At 59.1% G+C, this 21192-nt stretch overlaps 1 protein-coding gene across 2 annotated transcripts; it reads left to right on the top strand.

Annotated features, from left to right (window-relative positions):
- The first annotated feature begins 1050 nt into the window (after positions 1-1050).
- On the top strand, positions 1051-20815 carry HIP1R (huntingtin interacting protein 1 related). Of its 2 annotated transcripts, XM_068412262.1 has the most exons (32): positions 1051-1163; positions 6306-6369; positions 6792-6934; positions 7123-7179; positions 7427-7507; positions 7628-7704; positions 7999-8060; positions 9948-10088; positions 10566-10623; positions 10719-10794; positions 11001-11138; positions 11227-11285; positions 11356-11428; positions 11768-11951; positions 12026-12114; positions 12407-12523; positions 12936-13037; positions 13244-13438; positions 13681-13828; positions 14160-14246; positions 14527-14634; positions 15176-15312; positions 16119-16229; positions 16354-16412; positions 16739-16769; positions 16898-16960; positions 17431-17531; positions 18307-18412; positions 19226-19349; positions 19503-19564; positions 19721-19909; positions 20001-20815. In XM_068412262.1, exons 1-32 carry the CDS (start codon positions 1071-1073, stop codon positions 20040-20042), a joined length of 3177 nt encoding a protein of 1058 aa, XP_068268363.1. In that variant the 5' UTR covers positions 1051-1070; the 3' UTR covers positions 20043-20815. The 2 variants fall into 2 exon arrangements, with proteins under 2 accessions (XP_068268363.1, XP_068268364.1); XM_068412263.1 differs by lacking the exons at positions 18307-18412; positions 19503-19564; positions 19721-19909; positions 20001-20815 and having other exon boundaries at positions 19226-19304.
- Positions 20816-21192: the final 377 nt, after the last annotated feature.

Genomic DNA, 21192 nt, shown 5'->3' with positions numbered 1-21192 from the left:
TTTCCAGGCTCCATCCTCAAAATGTGCTGCTGTGGGTATGACAAAAATTCCCCCGGAAAAGCCACTGATGGCAGTACCGTGATGCTCACCCTGAGGCTGTCCAGCGGCTGTACCGTAGGTCAAGACCTAGAGAAATTGGTGCAACTTCCCAGCGTGAGCTGCGCTTTCTGGTTTAAACGTGTTTAGCGTCAGCGGGTGAACGCTCTGAACCCCCTGGGGAATTTAAAGTGCTCTGCTGCTGGCTTTAAAATCGATATGGAAAACTGAGCTCAAGCCACGCACCAAGGGTCCGCAGAGCCCTTGGATTTTGTGTCGGGGTACCCTGGATTTGTGGAGGGAAGAAGGGGAATATTGCGGTTGATTTATTCAGGCGCTAAGCGACTGGCTGTATTATCTACCTGCTCTGAGGCTGGTATCGAAACTAGAGCCACCTCCGACGCAGCTGTCTTATTTCTGGAAGCGTTACAAACACTCCAGGCCAAGCCTTTGCTATTGTGTTCTCGTACTGAGTTATTATTAAAGAAAACAAAGCTCCTGTTCAGCGCCGGCCCCGCTTTCCGCAGGGCTGGATGTGCTCGCTGCTCCTTGAGTGTTTCTAAAGACTGAGGAGCGGGTAGTAATGGAGCTGTGAGTCTCTTAAACGTGTGGTGTGTGTATTCGCAGGGTTTGTTCAGCGCAGGATGGCGAAGGGGCCTGTTGTGCCGTTACAGACAGGACCTAGAAGAGGAAAGGGGCAGGAGCGGGAAGGTCAGGCCGCGTCTGTCGCCGTTCCGGCACCGCGGCCGGTGCTCCGGGAATTAGGGCAGCGCCTCGATGCCTTCGCACCGCGGGGAAAGCGGGGCGGGGGGACTCGGCCGCTCTCGGGGGTGTCACCGGGCCGGGCCGGGCTCCCACCTGCCCGCGGGTGGGCGTGGGGCGGGCGGGGCGGCGCGGGGGCCGGGCGCGGCCGCCAGGGGCGCCCTCGTGCGCGGGCGCAGCGCAGCGCAGTGCGCGGCCGGGAGGAGCCGGCGGGCGGCGCCGGTCGGTGCCTGCCCGGGGCGCGGAGCCCGGTGCGCGGTGCGCGGCCCGCCATGAACAGCATCAAGAGCGTCCCGGCGCGGGTGCTGAGCCGCCGCGGCGGGCACAGCCTGGAGGCGGAGCGGGAGCAGTTCGACAAGAGCCAGGTAAGGGCGGCGGAGGCGGGCGGAGGTGCCCCGGTCCGCCGGTCCCGGCTCCGGTCCCGGCTTGGAGCGCCGCGGGAGCGGCGGGGCAGCGCCTCGGGGCGCGCTGCACGCGGGGGCTTCCCGGGGGAAGGGGGGGACGGGACCCCACCGGGCGCCGGGGACCCCCCGGTGGGGCGCGGCCGCCGTCCGTCCGTCCGTCCGTCTGTCTGTCCCCGCTGCCGGCGCGGCGCACGCTCCCCCGCCCCCGCCTGCCCCACCGCTTCCTCCCGCCGCGGCCCCGGGCCGGTCCCGCGTGGGCACCGGCGCGTCTCGCCGCTCCCGGGCCGGGCACCGGGGCCGGGTCCCCGCCGTGCGCCGCCGCCCCGGCGGGCAGCAGAGCCCCGGGCAGGCGGTGTGTGTCCTTCCCCGCACCCCGCGGGGCCTTATCGGCAGGTAAACACGGCCCTGAGCAAACAGCGAAAGTTTTATGGCCGCGGCCGTGCCGGCGGCAGCGCGGCCGAGCCCGGGGGCCGCCGCAGGCAGGAGCCCGGGGCTGCCCCCCGGTGCCCACCGCACCGGTAACCCCCATCCCTGCGATGCCCCCGGTCCCGGCCCCGACAAAAGCGGGGGCTGTTTTGCACCGGGGATGGGTGTCCCGCCCCCCCCCGCGGCTCTGGGTCACGCGTGGGGTCTCCCCGCGGCGGTCGGGGTGCCCGGCCCCGGGGAGGGTGGCAGGGTGAAAAGGAAGCCCGAAGGCGGCTGTGCCCCGCGGTGCCCGGCTCAGACAGGGGTGTCTGTCACCCTTCCTGTGGCCCCCGCGGGGTGGGCAACGCTCAGGGGCGCTGGGGCTGGCGTACAGCTTATGGGAAATTAATTACTGCAACAGCGTGGACAGGGGTGGACAGGGGTGGACAGGGGTGGACAGAGGGACGGGCCCGCCCGCTGCCCCAGCAAAAATAATCGCACCCTCCCGGCACGCGTGCTCTGACCCCTCTGATTTTGCAGGCTGCAAATTACTTGCAGGTATTTTTCCCCTTTGCTTTGCTGGTCCTTCCCTGGCCCCCGGGCTGGTTTGACCCCGGAGAGCGCCAGTGAAGGCAGGTGGCGATTTTGGGCCTCACGGGGTCACGGTGCCACTCGGCCGTGCCTGGTGGGAAACGGAGCTGGTTGGGTTTGGGGAGCGACACGAGAAAACCGGCAATTCCGGTTCCTTCTGGACGCGTCTCCTTCAGTCGTCCCGCTGGGCACCGCTGATAAATAATCGCGGCGGGAGCGCTGCCTCGTGCGCCGAAGGGCAGCCTGTGCCAGCCGGGCGGGAGCGCGTCCCTCCTCCCTCCCACCCTTCCACGGCTTTTTGAGCTTTTCAGTGGGATTTGGGCCCTGCACGGGTGCGACTTCGCTCGTGGTCGCAGAGGTGCCCTGGGCAGAGCCGTGTACGGGGTGAGCGGGTGGTCGCTCTCTGTCAGAGCTAAACCCCGGCCTCGCTGGCTGACGGTCACATTCACCACCTGAACTGACCCTTTTTTCTAGTAACTGCTGAAAAACTGTCCTAAAGGAGCTTTATCCTAACACGGTTTCCCGTAGCAGCGCTTCGGGTGAGAGCAAAGCTGTTCCGATGTCAGTCCGGGGGTATTGATCTGCCTTTTACGTCTAATTACAGCAGCTGCAGAGACGGCCACCAGTCGCTTTTGTATCACGGGGATGCAGGTGGCACGTCCCCTCTGTGTGACTTCGCTGGCCGAGGATTTCTCACCACCCTGGCACGATGCTGCCGAACCGAGCGCCCCATCTCCTCTCTCCCTGCGAAGGCCGAGGCGATGCCTGCGGGTGCAGACAGGGGTTGCTGGCCCCAGTGTGATCCTGGGTGCTCGTGGGTGACACGAAGATCACTTGCTTTCCCCAAAAATGCTTTTTGAGGTCTGGCGTGGGGGTGATGCAGATGTCCCCCTCGGAGCGGCCACGCGTGGGAGGTGGGAAGCCGCTGTCCCGCAGTGGGCGCTTGCTCTGCAGCCTGGTAGGAGGCAAAACTTGCCCTTTCCTGCAGCCAATTTTGCTTTTTCTTAAACAAGAAGGTTAAAAATCCACTGAGGTCTGGAGCTGCTGGGAATACAGTGTGTGTGACTGCCGAGTGGTGCTTTTTTTGGTGTCATTGGGGAAGGAGAAGCGTTAGGAAGGGAACTCCGGAGCCGCCGTTGGCAGTTCAGCTGCTCTGGCAGCCCTCGCACCGCCCGGCCGGGGAGATTTCCAGCTCCACGTCCGCCTGCCAAAAAATCTCTCCCTGCCGTGACGTCGTGCCGGGAGCCGGCATCCACCTGCCGGGTGGGGATTGCGGCCCCGTGGGCTGCCGGGGCTCCGGGGAGCCGTGGGCGGGGAGGATCACGCCGTAATTAAAAGCAGCCTGGAAAGAAAGGGTGGATGTAAACTGCGCTCCTTCATTTGGGTGCTTTGATCGTGGCTTTAGTCACCGGCTTGGTACGTGAGGGCTGTGAGTGAGGCGCTCAGGCTGCGCCCGCGTGGGCTCCCGCAGCCCGTGGCCGGGCAGGTTTTGGGGTTCAGACCCCCCCGCCAGCGGGGCTGGGGCTGCGCCGCTCCCGGCCATGGGGAACCATCCGCAGGTGGCCTGAAGGTTCCTGCCAGGCTGGTTGTGTGCCTGCAGTGACAACCGGGACCTGCCCATCTCCGCATGTGCTGATGATGTCCCAAGAGGCCGGGTTGAGGGTGAATCTCCCAGTTTGGGAGCTGTCCTCCATGGCCCAGCTTTGCCAGGCAGCTGGCAGGCACATCCTGAAGGCATGCGTGTCCCTGGCTGCGGCATCGCCCCGTGCCCATCCCTGGTCCTACCATCCCCTTTTTGGGGACCTCCTGGCCAGCCTGAGGTTTGGAGCTGGCGAAAGCACCCCTGAGCCAGCAGCCCCGAGGGACTGGCGTTGGTTCGGTGCCACCATGGTTTATTTGGGACCACGCTGGACGCGGCGTCTCCGTCGTGACAGTGCTGCGGGTGGGCTGGGGGCTGCCCCTGCCTGGGGCCGCTCCTCTGCGCTGGATGTGAAATAGCTCAGGTGAAACCTCTGTGCTGAATCACCAAGGATGAAACCAGCCTCTCCGGCAGCTCCCAGACTGAGTTGTGGCTGGTTGGGCTGGAAATGAGATTATGGGCAATAAACGCAGTAAAACCACCAGCCCCAATGGGAATTACAGCCTGGTTTTGGGATGGGCCGGCTGGCTCCCAGCCTTCTTCCCGGCCTGCCAGGCAGCACTGGGCGGCCGAGCTCCCATCCCTGGGTGTGTGGGAGCCCCTTTCCCGGGGGTCTGCCCTCGTTGACCCCTCTGGCTGCGCCTCCTCCCAGCCCCATGGAGCTGGAGGCTGAGCCTGGCTCCCACCGATGGGTTGGGACGAGCGTGATGGGTTGGGGCAGGTGTGATGGGTTGGGACGAGCACGTTGTGCTGCTCCCGCACACGGTGGGCAGCGAAAATCCACGTTTGGGAGATGTGTCTGCCCTGCTCCCCCTCGTGCAAAGCACCTCGATAAGATGTACTAACCCCTTTAGCAGCTCTTCACTGCAAGGTGCGTTTCCAAGCCCTGCCTTGCAAAACCGTCGGCTTGTCGATCTCCGGCACATGATAAACTTTTCTATCTATCAATAAACCATCACTTTGGTGTCGTACTGGGAGGTGCTGGCAGCCCTGAGGACTCATGGCACATCTCCTCGCCGGCCGAGCCGTGGTCAAGGGCGCAGCCTCTCCACTGGCTCCAGGTTTTCGGGTGCCTAGGGAGGTGCCGGGTGCTTTGGGAGAGGCAGCTGTGCTACAAGTGCCTGTTCCCAGGCGCTCCAGGCTCGTTAACCTTCGGGGATAAGAGGATTACAGCAAGTCGCCAGCTTAACTCTGCTGCTGCTTTATGGCCCCACATGGCGGGGTGACGCCGGGGCTTCCCTGGTGCAGGAAAGGCAAAACTGGCCCATCTTTTCCCAGCAACCAGGCTCAGCATTTCAGGGCTGGATCACTTTTTGGGATGCGCTCACGGTGTTTTTGCTGCTGTTGTGCCCAGCTCGTGGGTGCAACCGTTTTGGGCTCATTGGGGGTGGATTTGGTGCATCGACACCTTTGGCATCGCCCCTTCAGCAGGGCGGCAGGTTCCTCCTGCATAAGTCAGGAGCGCTCGATAACCCGGCGTCGGGTTCCTCCTCCCGTGGGAAAGCACCTTGATTCAGAAGCATCCCTGGACCAGCAGCCGTGTCGAAGCAGGTGCTTTCCCCGAGAGGGGAGATGAGATTTTTATAAGGTTTTTACGGCTTGTGGGGCTGCAGGGAGGGACCGTTTTCTCTTCCGGCACGAGCTCCGGCGGCGGGGCCGCTTCCTGCCTTACCAGCTGGGACATTTTTCCTCCGCCGGTGACTGAGAGCTTGTGGACACGGGCACAGACCGAGCACTTGTGTGAGGGCGAAGCAGCTCAGTTGAGTCTGCAGGGACCTGGGGAGAAGGAGGAGGAGGAGGAAGATCCTCATCAATCACAACAACTCGGTTTTGCAGCCCATCATCACGCGGGAGACACAACCGACTCCTGTCTGTGGTCGTCTTTTGGAATAAACTCATAATTTAAAGTGTGCTGTGATCAAACACATTGAAATGTAGATAATCCTCCTCTGATAATCCCATTCCTCTGGATTTTTGCTCTGTGGAAATAAGCATCGTGGCCACCGCTCCCTCCTTGCTTGGGGGCTGCGTTTTCCCCCACGAGCTGTTTCCATGCAGCAACGTTGTCAAAAAAAAAACAACCCCACCACCCCCTGGTTCAAAGGCTCCTTGTGATTAGACAAACAACCCTGGAATTTGGCATCTCGCTGTCGTGCTTTAACATTCCCCGGGCACAGCGCTGAGTTCAGGCTGCAAAAATATGTTTCCCAGGACGGGGACAGCCGGGAGCATCAGCAGCGCGGTCGGTAGTGGCCCGTCTCCGACCGATCGTGCTGGGGATGGGGGGGTATTAATGGGCCACTTTGCAGATAAAAAAGCTTATTTTGATGTGTCACAAATGGCTTTGAGGTGACAAATGTGTTATAAAATTCAGGGTATTCCCCAAAAGTGCCAGCGCTTCACTTGGGCAGGGATGGGGTAGCCACGAGGGTCACGCCGTGTCCGACAGCCGCTCTCTCCTCTTGCAGGCCATCAGCATCAGCAAAGCCATCAACACGCAGGAAGCGCCAGTGAAGGAGAAACATGCCCGACGTATCCTTTCCCTCGGCTCGGCTCGACGGAGATCCAGTGCCGAGGCAGGAGGGGTTTCACCCCGCGGGGCTGGAGCCACGGGAGGTTTGGGAGGTGGGAGACCCGCACAGAATGTGGTTGGGGGACGATGTCCTGTAGGGTCATCTGTCAGTGGGAATGCAAAGAAGGGCAGTGCAATAAAATTGCATTTCTTGGGCAATAAAACATAAAGGGCCCTGGTGTGGTCTGCAGCAGGGGAAGGTGCACCAGAAAAAAAACAAATGGGGGTTTTATCTGTGGGTGCAGCATCACGCTACTGATCTCTGTGCCTGCGGGACACTTGGTGCGTGTCCCCTTTTTAATGCAAGTGGAACAGGAATAGTCCCCAGCCCTGCCTGTCCCCCGCTCCCGTGTGTGTCCCGTTGGCCTTGACCGCAAGGAAGGGATCATCCTGGGGACGCACCACGAGAAGGGCGCGTTCACCTTCTGGTCCTACGCCATCGGGCTGCCCCTGCCCAGCAGCGCCATCCTCAGCTGGAAGTTCTGCCATGTCCTGCACAAGGTCCTGCGCGACGGCCACCCCAACGTGAGTGTCCCCTCCCAAACGTCCCTCCCGCTGGTTGCCCCTGAAGGGCTTGAACTTCTTTTCCCAAAGCTGGAGTGGTGTCAGGGGCCAGATCCATCCCCTTCCCCAGCTTCAGGGCAGGCAGGTGGGCGCTCACCCAGCTCCGTGCCAGCACCACCGTGCCATGTCCCTCCCGTTCTTGTCCCCAGGTCCTCCAGGACTGCCAGAGGTACCGCAGCAACATCCGAGAGACGGGGGATCTGTGGGTGAGCGGGGCGAAGCGGAGATTTGTGCCATCCTGGGGGTTTTTGGGTGGGTGCTGAAAAGCATCACGGGCATGAAGAGGGCAAAGCCCCACCTGAAATAACCCGTTGCCTCTGACCCCGCTGGGTGATGGTTACACACACGGTGAAGGGCAAGAGGGCGAGAGCCGTAGGGCTGGCGCGGGCTGGCTCTGCCAGATCCAGTCGCATCGCTCCGGATTCACCACGTTTCCCCTCGTGTCTCTGGCAGGGCCATTTGCACGACAGGTACGGGCAGCTGGTGAGCATCTACACGAGGCTCCTCCTCACCAAGATCTCCTTCCACGCCAAGGTGAGAGGCTCGGCCGCCTCCGCACCGCGCCGTGCCGGGGGGACGGGTCTTCACCGCGGGTTGCGCCGCATCAGAAAAAATAGCAGCAACTGTTGGGTTTTTTTGTTTCCTTTTACAAAGCACCCCGAGTTCCCCCCAGGCCTCGAAGTGTCGGACGAGGTGCTGGAAAAGACCGCGGGGACAGACGTGAACAACATGTGAGTGTCCTGGCAGGAGCAAAGCACCCAGTGCATGGTTGCGGGCTCCGTGCTGCCCGGCTGGCAGCGTCCTGCGAACGAAGGGGCTCTTGTCCAGGGCAGCCCTTGGGGCTTTGTAAGTTGGCTGGATGGTGCCTGATTCCTCGCGCACCCGCCGAGCAGTGAGGAGTGTAAATGCAGGGAGCAAACCCACCAGATCCGTGTCAATCGGAGCCTCTGCTGGCACGGAGACCTGCAGCGAGCGTGAGCGGCCGGAGCAAGGATGTCTCACAGGGTTTTGTGTTTTTTTGGCAGCTTTCAGCTGACGGTCGAGCTGTTCGACTACCTGGACTGGGAGCTGAAGCTGTCGGAGTCAGGTGAGGAGGTGGCAGGTCCCTCCCGCTCGCCCCGGGGCTCTTGAGCAATAGTTTTGCTCTTTGGTTGAGAATGGAGTTCAGGCTGAGGAGGCTGAGGTTGGAGGCTCGGGTCCTTCCTCCTCCTCCTCCCGTGAGATTTCTGAAGTTGTTTCTCAGCCAGCTTCCCCAGCTGATGCTCTGTAGAGGCCGTTGTAGGAAAATATTTAAGGAACGTGGCTGGTTTTAGCCCACCTGAGCAAGGCAGAGTGGTGCTTTCAGAGTGGTGCTGCTCTGAAACAGGTTTTTATTTCTTTTTGGTACGACCACGTTAATCATATGAGTTACCCAGATCCTTTCTATCCCCCTGAAGCAGAGGATGGGGCTGTACCTCTCTCTAAATACTCGTTTCCCCTCATTGAAATACCTCGGGGCGGGGGGGCTGGAGGCCTCTGCGCATGTTTGCTTCTCTCACCTCCTTCTCCAGGAATTTTTAGATGGCTTAAAAATGCGGCGGTTTCTTCCTCTGTCGTGGGTCAGGAACACAGGGCTGCCCTGGAAAACAGGGCACAGGGGGAGAGACTGTGCTCCCGGCAGCCTCCCGCTTCTCCTCCTGACCCAGTTATACAGAGAATCTATATTCATAAATACTTTAAAGCTGAGCGGGGAGGAAGCCAGAGTGGATACGCTGGCTGGATTTCTGCCAAGGGAAGGGATCCGTTTCCGAGCCAGGGCAGGCGAGGCTGTGGTGCCGGCAGGGCCATCCTTTGCCCTGAATCCTCTCCCAGCTGCTCGCACGATTAAATAGAGCGGAGCAAAACCCCTCGCCATCCCCGGCTGCATCGTGCAGCGGCAGCTCCTGAGGGCAGCCAGCCTGCCTGTGCATCGTCCTGGGGTTAAACCCCTCCTTTTTGGGGTCGGGGTATCAGGGACAGAGCTGAGCACCCCTCCCCTCTGCCACCACGCTCCCTTTAGGTGTTCTTCTTGCACAGAGTGGGGTTGTTCCCAGCTCGGCGTTTACCTCATGTCCTGTCAAAGCCACATCCCTCATGGTTAATGATTTAGCCGAGTCGCCCGGAGCAGGATGGCTCTGCAAACACGGCGCCGGCCCCTCACAGAATCACAGAATGGTTAAGGGTTGGAAGGGCCCTCTGGAGATCACCCAGTCCAACCCCCTGCCAAAGCAGGGTCACCCAGAGCACGTTGCACAGGGTCGCATCCAGGCAGGTTTTGAATATCTCCAGAGAAGGAGACTGCCCACCCTCCCTGGGCAGCCTGTGCCAGGGCTCTGGCACCCTCACAGTAAAGAAGTTCCTCCTCATATTCAGATGGAACTTCCCATGTTTCAGCTTGTGCCCATTGCCCCTTGTCCTGCCGCTGGGCACCACTGAGAAGAGTCTTGCCCCATCCCCTTGACACCCACCCCTGAGGTATTTGTGAGTGTTGATAAGATCCCCTCTCAGTCTTCTCTTCTCCAGGCTGAACAGACCCAGATCCCTCAGCCTGTCCTCATAAGAGAGATGCTCCAGGCCTCTGATCATCTTTGTAGCCCTTCGCTGGACTCTCTCCAGTAATTCCTTATCTTTCTTGAACTGGGGGGCCCAGAACTGGACACAGTACTCCAGGTGTGGCCTCACCAGGGCCATGTAGAGGGGCAGAATAACCTCCCTTGACCTGTTGGCCACACTCTTCCTAATGTACACCAGGATACCATTGGCCTTCCTGGCCCCAAGGGCACATTGCTGGCTCATGGGGAACTTGTTGTCCACCAGAACACCCAGGTCCTTCTCTGCAAAGCTGCTCTTCAGTAGATCAGCCCCCAACCTGTACCGGTGCATGGGGTTATTCCTCCCAAGGTGCAGGACTCTACACTTGCCTTTGTTGAAAGCCTTACCATGCTCAACCCTTCAGTTTTCAGGCAGCTCACCACCTCGATGGCGGTCTCGCAGATGTCGGCGGTGCAGTGCCGCCTGGCCCCCCTCATCCAGGTCATCCAGGACTGCAGCCACCTCTACCACTACGCCGTCAAGTTGATGTTCAAGCTGCACGCCTGTGAGTCCTGGGGATGTGCCCCGCGCTGGTCTTTTCCCGGGTCGGGATTCTGGCTGGGGTTGGGGATCAGGCTTGTGTGGATGGAGGTGTCCGTCACCACGTCCCCGTGTCCCAGCCAGGCTTTAAGGACCCGCCCCATCCCACGTAGACACCCCAGATGAAGGAATTAGGAGGACTTGTCCTTGATGAATTCAAACCGATGTGCCTTGGCCCGCCAGCCCCCTGTGTGGGGTTGCTGGGCAGCGTAGTGCCAAGGGCCTCGCGCGGGTGTTTCGGGGTTCCTGTACCTGCCTCTCCCTGCGCCGCATCCCTGGTCCCTGTGCCAGGGATGGGGACACCCCACTCCTGTCCTGACCCCTCACATCCCGCTCCCACCTGGCTTTTACCCCGCTGGCTTTTGCAGCCGGAGGGATCCGGGCGCGCGTGAGTAAATTTGCAGCCCCGGATCAGTCCCGGCTGTCCCCGCCATCGCCGCAGGTCTGCCGGCCGACACGCTGCAGGGCCACCGCGACCGCTTCCACGAGCAGTTCCGCAGGTAACCCGGGGGTGAGGTGGGGTGGGGGGGTCCCCTCCCTCCTGCCAAGCCCCGCCACGTCCCCTGCGAGCAGTTTCTCTTTCCCCCCTCTCCAGCCTCAAGAACTTCTTCAAGAAGGCATCCGACATGCTGTATTTCAAGCGGCTCATCCAGATCCCCCGGCTGCCAGAGGTACGGTGGGATTTCGGTCATACATGATGCTTTAGAGCATCTGTGGGTTCAGGGTGCACGGGGTGTCCCCACGGATGGGTTCGGCGTCTTGGGGACACTGCGGAGGGACCTGCGTCCATCTCAGCAGCACGGGGATGGCTGCCCCCCTCCCCTTGGCCATCTGCCTGAGGCAGTCCCTGAAACCCCACGACTTCTTGTCCCTGCAGAGCCCCCCGAACTTCTTGCGAGCATCTGCGCTGGCTGAGCATGTGAAGCCGGTGGTTGTCATCCCCGAGGAAGCCCCCGAGGACGAGGAGCCAGAGAACCTCATTGAGATCAGCACGACTTCCACCACGGAGCCGCAGGTGGGGCACAGGGATGGGATGGGGACCCTGGGACGGGGACACAGGCACCCGCAGCCTGGCTCAGCTGGGCACCCTCGGTCTTCCCCAGATCACCTCGGATGTATTCGAGCAAACCTTCGGGCCACCCAACGGCGTTCGGGATGACAGGTACAGGGGTCCGTGGTGGCAGAGGGAGGGCAGCCACTGCTGCGTGGGACCAACTTGCCTCTCTCTGCAGGGACGCGCAGATCGAGAGCCTGAAGAAGGAGGTGGACGTGCTCCGGGCGGAGATGGAGAAGATCAAACTGGAGGTAAAGCTCAGCCAGGGAGCAGCCGGTGCGGGAGAGCGGGGTGTGTTGTGGTTCTGTAGCGTGGAAACCCCAAGAGGATGCAGCAGGAGCGGGGTCCTGACACCCAGGGCTGTGTTTGGGGGCCTCTCCCAGGGCCAGGACCTGACTCCTGATGGAGATGGGATGGAGGCACGTGAGACCTGTCGCATGCTGTTAGCAGAGGGGACAGAGCGGCTGCAGGGGCCGAGGGGCGAGCTTCCCTGTGCAGCCCAAATCGCAGCTGGGCACCTGTGTAGGGGTGCTGGGGAGGGCAGAGTCGTTGCTGGCATCGGCGCTGTGTGACATGGCAGTGTCCCGCAGGCGCAGCGGTACATCACGCAGCTCAAGGCGCAGGTGAACAGCCTGGAGGGCGAAGTGGAGGAGCAGCGCAAGCAGAAGCAGAAGGCGCTGGTGGACAACGAGCAGCTGCGGGATGAACTGGAGAGGCTGCAGAGGGCAAAGCAGGACAGCGACAGGTCCCAGCGGCTCTGCGCCGAAGCAGAAAGTAGGTGCCCTGCAACGGCCGTGGGCCGCGGGACGCCTGCGCCACGGCTGCTGACGCTTTGTCACCCCGTCCAGAGAAAGCCAACGCCACTGAGATCCGCTACACGAAGCTGAAGGAGAAGCACAGCGAGCTCATCAACACGCACGCTGAGCTCCTGAGGAAGGTAACACTGCTGCCTGCGCCAGGCAGGGACCCACCGCTGCCTTCGTCCCTCTGCCACCGCCGGCGGGGTGCCCAACCCCACCACGCGTGGGTCCCATTGTCCTGCACCCAGCGACCTCCGAGCACTGGGCGGGGGCACCCCTGGGATTCACACCCACTGATGACCAGTGTTCTGGGTGCCATGAAAAAGGCATCTCCGAGATACCCCTCGAGCCAGGGTTTGGGCAGAACGAGCACGGCGGTGGCGAGGGTCCTCCCTCGGGACACCCGGTGAGCCCCATGTCCCCACGCAGAACGCCGACACCGCCAAGCAGCTGACGGTGACACAGCAGAGCCAGGAGGAGGTGGCCCGTGTCAAGGAGCAGCTGGCGTTTCAGGTGGAGCAGGTCAAGCGGGAGGCTGAGATGAAGGTGAGCCAGCGCCGCCCCGAGCCCTTCCCAGCCCAGGAAACGTGGTGGCCGTGCACAGTTTGGGTGCAGGGGGTGGGGGCCAAAGGAAGGAACTGCCCTGGCTCCTCAGGAGGGTGTTATTTAATGTGTGCCTCTTGCCCAAATCTGCCATTTCTTCCCCCAAGAAAATGCCGTGATACAAATTGATGGGTTTGGGTGCTTTTGTACTCCAGGGCCCAAGCTGGGGGCTGCTCCTGAAATTCCTGCCCTGGGGAAAGGAGCCCTTTCAGGAGACATCCCCTCCACACCCCAAGACCCTGAAAACCCCTCTTGCAAACCGCGGCAGGGCTCGTTCCTGCTGTCCTGGCCGTGCGCCGGTGCTGAGCGGGGCCGGAGCAGCCCCTGAGCCCCCGGGGCGGGTGTGTGGTTGCAGCTGGAGGACCAGAGCGTGCAGATGGAGCAGCTGCGGCAGGAGCTGGACGCCCGGCGGGACGAGCTGGACCAGGCGCAGCACTCACTCAGCCACGCCAAGCAGGTACGGGGCCGGGGTCGTGGGATGTGCCCAGATCCCCATCACAAACCCCGGTGGAACAGCAGCCCAGAGAGCCGTCGTGGGGCTGAACACGGGTCCACCCCATCGGTGTCATGAGCTGGGCATGTCCTCAGCTCCCTCCTGCATAACCGCTGGGCTCGCGACACGGTGGCAGGTGAGTGACGGGGGTCTCCTGGCCCCGCTGGCAGGCAGGCGCGGAGCTCAGCGCCCAGGTGGAGGCCCTGCATGCCGAAAAGGAGGTGCTGAGGCGGTCGGTGAGCGAGAAGGAGCGTGAGCTGCTCTCTGCATGTGGCCTCGTCGAGGAGAAGGAGCTGCAGCTGAGCCAGGAGGTGGACAAGGCCACGAGGGAGATCCGGGAGCTGCACGGCAGGCTCCTGGAGAAGGTATGGTGCTGGGTGGGAGCCTGGTGCCCCTCTGCTCACCGGGGTGAGGCATGTTTCGGGGATACTGAGTGCTTGGGGGCCATCGCTGATGTAGCCGGTGGGATGTGACCTGCACCAGCTATAATGGGATGCTTGGATCCATCCACAAACGGGCTCTCAGGGGAGATGCTGGTGACAGGGCCATGGCGACGGGGGGTCTTGCGCCCTGGCTGTGCCACCCACATGTCCCTCCTGCCCTGCAGAGCAATCAGGAGCAGAACCTGCAGCAGAAGCTGCTGGATGAGCAGTTTGGCATCCTCCAGGAGACAGTGCGGGAGGCGGAGGACATCCTCCGTGACGCGGTGGCCAAGCTGGACGACCCGTTGCACGTCCGCTGCACCAGCTCCCCAGGTACGTCCTGCTGGACCACGGGGGCTGTGACCCACAGCCCCTTCTCCCTCTGAGACACAAAATGTTGCATCTCCACTACCCCCAGGCATCTTTTCCCACCAAACACCACACCCGAGGAGGCTGGGGTCTGACTTCCCGGGGGTACATTTTTAGCTCCGATCTCAGCACTATTTTGCTTTAATGACTCAGGTTTTAGTGCTGCTCCCCAGCCGGGGCTGCAAGGACCCCAGCCACATTGGCTTCCACTCAGTGGTGCCCCGTGAAGTCAGCACTCCTGCTCGTTTAGACCCTCGGCAGCCTGACTGCGCTAACGAAGCTCAATTCATTGCAGATTACCTGCTCAGCCGGGCGCAGGCAGCGCTGGAGTCCACGGACGCCCTGGAGAACGGACACGCGCAGTACGTGGCCTCCATGGCAGGTACCTGGGGCTGGGGACCGGTGGCATTGCTCGCAGCTTGCTTTTCTTTTTATACATCCAGCAGCCCCCGGCTGCTTCGGGGCTGTTGGCAAGCAGGCGATGCCCTGGTGACGGAGGGACACGGTGGGTGGAGCTGGTGGGTTCCCATGCACTCATTCAAGGAGCAACCTGCAAGCTGGAGGGGCCAATGCTGACCTCGCCAAGCTCTTGTACGGGTCCTTGGGCGCCTTCAAGGGCGGGTCGCTGCACCGAGTCCCTGACCCCATCCTCTCGCCGGCAGATGCCGCGGGGCTGGTGGGGGCTCTGGCCCTCTTCGCACACCTGACGGCCGACACCATCGTGAACGGCAGCGCCACGTCTCACCTTGCTCCCACCGACCATGCTGACCGTGAGTGCCGTGTGGGGATGCAGTGGGTGTTGGGGGGTTTTAATGCTTGTGGGGCTTGTTTTTGGGGTGGCCATGCTGGATATGGGGCAGATCTTCCCCAGGGACAGCACAATCCCCCCAGCTCCCCGTGCTCCCCTTCCCGACATTCCCTCCCCTCTGGTGGCCCTTCCTGGGCCAGGCACGTTGCTTTGCTCCTGGAAACCAATTTATGCTCTTCTGCAAGAAATCTGCTGGATGCTGCCGATGCTCGGCATCATCTGCAACCTGGCCCAGGTTACCCAGAGAAGCTGTGGCTGCCCCCTCCCTGGCAGTGTTCAAGGCCAGGTTGGATGGGGCTTGGAGCAACCTGGTCTGGTGGAAGGTGTCCCTGCCTGTGGCAGGGGGGTTGGAACTAGATGATCTTTAAGGTCCCTTCCAATCCAAACCATTCTGTGATTCTATCTCTGTGGGCAAGGGGAGAAGGAAGAGGAGGGTGACAGGGCTGGGGTGGGGGATGCCCCTGCCCCGTGAGGGGCCTGGCACCAACCCATCCTCTCCCCAGGGCTGACAGAGATGTGCCGGGACTGTGGGCAGCGGAGCCTGGACTACCTGGGCGAGCTGAAGGACAAGCAGATGCTGGAGCGCGCCGAGCTGGGGGACGTGCGGCGGGCGCTGCGGGGGGTCCTGCAGCTGGCCCAGGTAGGAGATGGAGCCCGGCGCACCCACCTTCCCGCGCGGGGCTGGCAGGGTGGGCTATTTACTGGCGTTGGTGTTTCCTGAAGGAAAAATCAAAGCAGGCAATTAATGCAGAAGGATGTTATTTCTGTTTGTCTGGGTGGGATGTTTGTTTGCTCACAGCTTTCTGGCTGTGTCCCAGGGAGGCGATGGACAGCTTTTTTCCAAAAAAAAAAAAAAAAAAAATGTGGCTTTTAGCATTGTCCAGAGCTGAAATAGGAGACGCTGGGTTGGAGTGAGCACTTTGGGGTGGCTTGTCCCCCATACCAGCAACTTCTGGTGCTTTCCTTGAGCCATCTCAGCTTTCAAGCACCAAGACCCTTTCTGGTGGTGCGTGGAGACAGTCACCCTCAGAGCAGCTGAAGTTTTTGATCCCAGTAACCCCTGTGGAATAAAACTCCCCAACTTTCAGATATTTTTTCTTGTGAAGCCCCCATTAGTCTTTGCCGTTAAACCGCTGTTAATTCAAAGGCGCTCAGCTCTCCAGAGCCCTGTGGAGCCCTGCCCTGCTGAAACTGCTCCCATGATCAAGTTTTGTCAGCTTGATTTGGGGAATTTCTTACCTCTGATGTCCTTGTGCCGTGTTTGCTGCAAGTTGGTGGCACTTGTGCTTCCGCCCTCACGGTCTGCAGAATGCTGCTCCTGCAGCTTTATTTATTTAGCGGGGGAAAAAAAGGGGTCGAATACCTTGGTTTGGTGTTATTCCTTACAAATATTTCCTTCTCTCCCTCTGCCCAAAACCTCCTGGTGGCTGCTGCCCCCTCCGGCAGGAGCTGAGGCCCAAGAGCTTAGACATCAAGCAAGAGGAGCTGGGGGACATGGTTGAGAAGGAGATGGCCTCCACCTCAGAGGCGATTGAGGATGCCGTCAGGCGGATAGAGGTGAGACGAAGCTGCAGGACGGGCCATTTTGGTGCCTTGGGGCAGCAAAGTGTCCATCTCTCCTCCACCCTGCTCGCCCTCGCAGCAACCTGGCGTCCAACCTTCCTCTTGTGTTTCCCATCAGGAGATGATGAGCCAGGCCAGGAACGAGAGCTCCGGTGTGAAGCTGGAAGTGAACGAGCGGTGAGTTTTGAGGGGTGGCGTGTGGCAGCCGTGGGCAGGTTTCTGTCCCGTGCCCGTACCGACCTGGGCTGTGCTTTCCTCCAAAGCTGCCTGCGCAGCCCGGTGCTGTATCGTCCTGATGCTGAGCGCGAAATGCTCTTTAGGAGGGTGGACCTTCACCTTGCACGTCTGAGCCAATTGTTCACGGGTGCTTTGTGGGCTGCTTAGAAGTAACCTGCAGGCTGGCCGGTCTCCAAAAAAGACCCATTTCCTAAATGAGGCCAAAGCCTGCTTCCCTGGACACGGCATCGGAGGATGCTGAATACTTCTCTCTTGTTTCCCTACAGGATTCTGAACTCCTGCACGGACCTGATGAAGGTCAGTACTGCAGAAACCAGGCTGGGGCATCGACACTGTGCAAAACTCTACCTTCCCACCATCGGCAGCATCAGTCCTTCTCTAGAAAATCTCCACCAAACACCAAAACCTGTTCTCCTTCGTTCCAGGCTATTAGACTTCTTGTAATGACCTCTACGAACCTACAGAAGGAGATAGTAGAAAGCGGCCGGGTAAGTCCTCCCCTACACTGGTCTCTCTGCACCGACAGGAGATATGGGAGTGTTTCCCACAATTTGCAGAAATACCAGGTGAATTTTGTGCTCTCCCGTGTTAGCCGTACTCTGTCAGTCCCGCTCGCTGGAGACGGGCTGCTCAGCCCTGTGCTACCCGCACACATCGCTGTCGCCTTTGCAAAGCCTCGTCCATCTAAAGATGACAGCCCAGACTTGTGTGTGTCAACCCCAGACCAAATTCACAGACTTGGGCCTCCAAAGTGAGTTTTCTCAATCTGTGTTTAAGCGGGCCAGTAAGAGCGGCCTGAAGGACGCAGCAATGCTGCCAATCCCTTGATTTATGGCTTTATATATGAATTTATATATTGTTATATTTTATATGGATATTTTATATGGATTTAGGGATTTATATATTGTTGCATGTTAGAAACAAGTTAATACAGGCCATAATATTCTCATAACAACAGGGGGCAGCAACAACTCAGGAGTTTTACGCCAAGAACTCCCGCTGGACCGAAGGGCTGATCTCTGCCTCCAAGGCGGTGGGCTGGGGAGCCACGCAGCTCGTGTAGGTACCCCCGTGTAGGGACCTCTCCCACGGCCGTGGTGGGGGGCTTCTCACCGGGCACGGCTCCGTGTGCTGCGTCTGGGGCCAGCCCGTGCTTCTCCATCGCTCGATAATGCAGCCTCTCCCACTGCTGACTCTGCGTGGAGCATGATGGCTAATTCCTTACAGAGCGTTGTAGCCCGTGTTGGAGCACACGGTCACCGAAATGGGGAGTGCCAGTTCCTCCCTGTTTGCAAAGTGTGAAAGTTGCCACAATCAAATACTTGGTGTCCTGGTTGCTCCTCAGATGGTTGTGGACGGGGTGGTTGGGATTGGGACAGGGTATCCCCATACCCGTGCAGGAATTATGGAGGCTTTTTTGGACAAAGCTTTAAAAATCTTATCCACTTCATTACAGAAACACAATCCCAGAGCAGCTTTGGCTGCCCCCTCCCTGGCAGTGTTCAAGGCCAGGCTGGATGGGGCTTGAAGCAACCTGGTCTGGTGGAAGGTTTCCCTGCCCGTGGCAGGGGGTTGGAACTGGATGACCTTTAAGGTCCCTTCCAACCCAAACCATTCTGTGATTCTATGAATCCCGCCTCCTTTGGTATTTTATACCCATCCAAAACTCCTTGATCTGGGCTTTGAGTAGTTTGTGTTGTAAATGAGCTTTAAATAATTACAGACAAAGCTGCTGGTTCAAAGTCTGATGCTGATTTCTCAGAGTATAACAGGAGATAAATAACCTGCACGGCGAGTATCTCTAATACCATCTCCCTTCTGATCCGTAATGCAGAGAGTCAGCAGACAGAGTTGTCCTGCACACGGGCAAATACGAAGAACTGATCGTCTGCTCCCATGAAATCGCCGCCAGCACGGCCCAGCTGGTGGCTGCCTCCAAGGTGAGGGTCCCAGCAGGGCTGTCTGCACCCAGGCTGCCAACCTTTGGGTCACTTTGTTCCCATGGTTTTGTCTCACGGCTGCTTTCGGGGCCGCCCTGTCCGCCAGCCCTGCGGCCTCCTCCCGGCGCAGGGAGTAAGGGAAGCTCTTACTATTTTTAAATCAGTCTGATTTTTAATCCATGTGTCTTCACCTCCATTAATCTTCCCACACCTAGCAGGGCTTGCCTGGGAAATGAAGATGTGTAAAACCTCCTGTCAAGCTGATTATGTAAAGAAACTGTTAATAATAACGAGAAACCCCCAATAAGCACCTGCAGGAGCCAGCATTGAGAATGATGGATTTTGGTCCTTGCCACCTTTCCTGGTGGTGTGGGTGAAAGTGATGGGTAGAGGTTTCAGTGAGCAAACGGGGATGTAGGTTGGGGGGAGGAGGATCCAAACTGCTTTTTACAGCAGATGGTTTTAAAAATTAAGAGCACGGTTAAAAAAAAAATATAGCTGTCTTCACTGGTGCTGGTTATCCATGTGTGCTTGGCTCAGGTGGGAGCAGAGCTGGTTTGGTGTCCTGGGGCTGAAGGGCCTTGCAGGGGTCACCTTGTCTGGCTGTGATGGGATCATCAAGAATAAACATGTCCATCTGTCCGTCTGTCCTTTCCACCCCCAGGTTTTTACGCCCAAGGGCCGTTCTGACGTGGCGTGCTCAGTGTCTGCTCTCACACAGAACGTGGCTGCCTGGGGGCTCCCCCGAGCTGGTGAGCACCCGTGCGGAGATGCCATGGTGGGGACCCACAGCCGTCCCCATGCTCTTTGCAGGTGAAAGCTGATAAGAGCAGCAGGAACCTGGGCCGGCTTCAGGAGTGCTCACGCAACGTCAACGAGATGGCGGCCAACGTGGTGGCTTCCACCAAGTCGGGGCAAGAGCAGATTGAGGAGAAAGGTGAGATTTTTGCAAGGAAAAGGGAGAAAAAAACACCCTAAATCTCTTTCTGGCCTGGTGAACACTCCAAGGTGTCCATCTGACTCTGCTTTGGCATGTGAGGGTCCTCGGGAAGGGCAGTGCTCAGCAGGACCCCCCGCTTTTTCCCCACAGACACCATGGACTTTTCAGGCATGTCCCTCATCAAGCTGAAGAAGGAAGAGATGGAAACACAGGTATGGCCATGGGGGTGGGTTCGGTGCTGCTACCTGAGATCCTGATCCAGACCTGTACAAGGGGGGGAGGGGGTGTCCCTTCTTCTGCCCCTGCAGCGTGGCACTGGGGATGGGGGGGGGGGCGGATCACGCAGGGACCAAGATGGGTGTTTGCAGGTGAAGGTGCTGGAGCTGGAGAAGCGTCTGGAGGGCGAGCGGGTGCGCCTGGGCGAGCTGAGGAAGCAGCACTACGCCCTGGCCGGAGCCTACGACACGGCGGAGGATGGAGAGGCAAAGCCAGAGCCAGCCCCCCGACGAGGCATCCTCAAGAAGCCACCCCTGGCCCAGAAGCCCGGCCGTGGGGAGGTAGGGTCCCGGGGGGGTAAAATGCACAGGGTGGGGACATGGTCACAGCACGAGTGACTGATATCTCCCTTTATCCCCCCCCTCGTTTCAGCCTGACGCCAGCCCGTACCCCCGTCACGGGGTGAACTTCTAGAAGATCATGTTGCCTTCGCGCTACCGTGCCTTTGTGCGTGGGGGTCTCCCCACCGCTTGGCCTGGAAAACTGGATGTTTTTTTAAAATTATATATTTTTATTTTATTTTTTTCTTCACTTGATTCCTATCCGCAGAGCTGGGGGGGTGCTCCTGACGGCTCCCTGGGGGCAGGGGCTGCCCTCCTCCTCCTGGCCTGCCAGCCGGCTCTCCCGGTTTAATTTAATTTGGGGTTCGTTTGGGTTAATATTTTTTTTATTCAACTTTATCAGCACTAGAAGTTTTCAGTAAATGTAGCTCTCTACTGTACTGCTCAGACCCTTTCGAAGAACTGTGAACTGGTTTTAAAGCAGGAAACTGTTGGGCTTTTCTTGCAACCATGTTTTTAAATTCCCCTTTTTCAGCCTGAGGAATAATTTGACTTTTTTCGGCGAGGGATCGGCCCTCGGCGTAGAGGGAGGTGTGAGCCTTAGCTGGCACGAGGAGCACGGCTTTTGTAAGGGAAAAAGCAGTTACTAGCAGACACTGGCAATAAGGATACAAACATATATATTTTTTCCTTTTCTATTTTTTATGACTACAGCAATGTCGGGAGATCAGTTGCATTATGTTTTATATTTAAGATAATGAGCAGAACTAAATCTAACCGTGGCCTACGGGAGCCGGGGCTAGAGAAGTCTGCAGCAATAAGGAATTATTGAGACACGGGGGCAGAAGAAAACTCCTGTCAGCTATATCTTCCCTTGGAGCTACTACCATGAGGTAGATGATTAAAGAAGCAATATTTAAACTATGTGTTGTGGTGCCTGGTCAGGGTGGCGGTGGGGAGGGGGCTGAGGCCAGGGCTGGGGCTTTGCTGGGTGAAACAAGTCAGCCCTGGATGGTGCGGCAGCGCAAGGGCCTGCACCCACCAAGGCCTGGGGGTGTCTGGGGGTGGGTGTGTGTATATAGTGATGTAGTGAGATACATAGAAATAGATATAGATAGATATAGATATAGATATACACACACACAGAGAGAGATATATGGGTGTATGTATATATCTGTATGTACATATACCTGTACACATACAGATTTACACACACACATATAGATCTTGCTCTATAGCTACCTATAGAGCTATGTATCAAGCTATATAGTGTGTATGTGCTT

The sequence above is a fragment of the Nyctibius grandis genome, chromosome 14 (genome assembly GCF_013368605.1).
Source record: "Nyctibius grandis isolate bNycGra1 chromosome 14, bNycGra1.pri, whole genome shotgun sequence".
NCBI classification, from domain to species: domain Eukaryota; kingdom Metazoa; phylum Chordata; class Aves; order Nyctibiiformes; family Nyctibiidae; genus Nyctibius; species Nyctibius grandis.
Note: the sequence above shows the minus strand (reverse complement) of the source record. Positions and strands in the feature narration are given on the sequence as shown.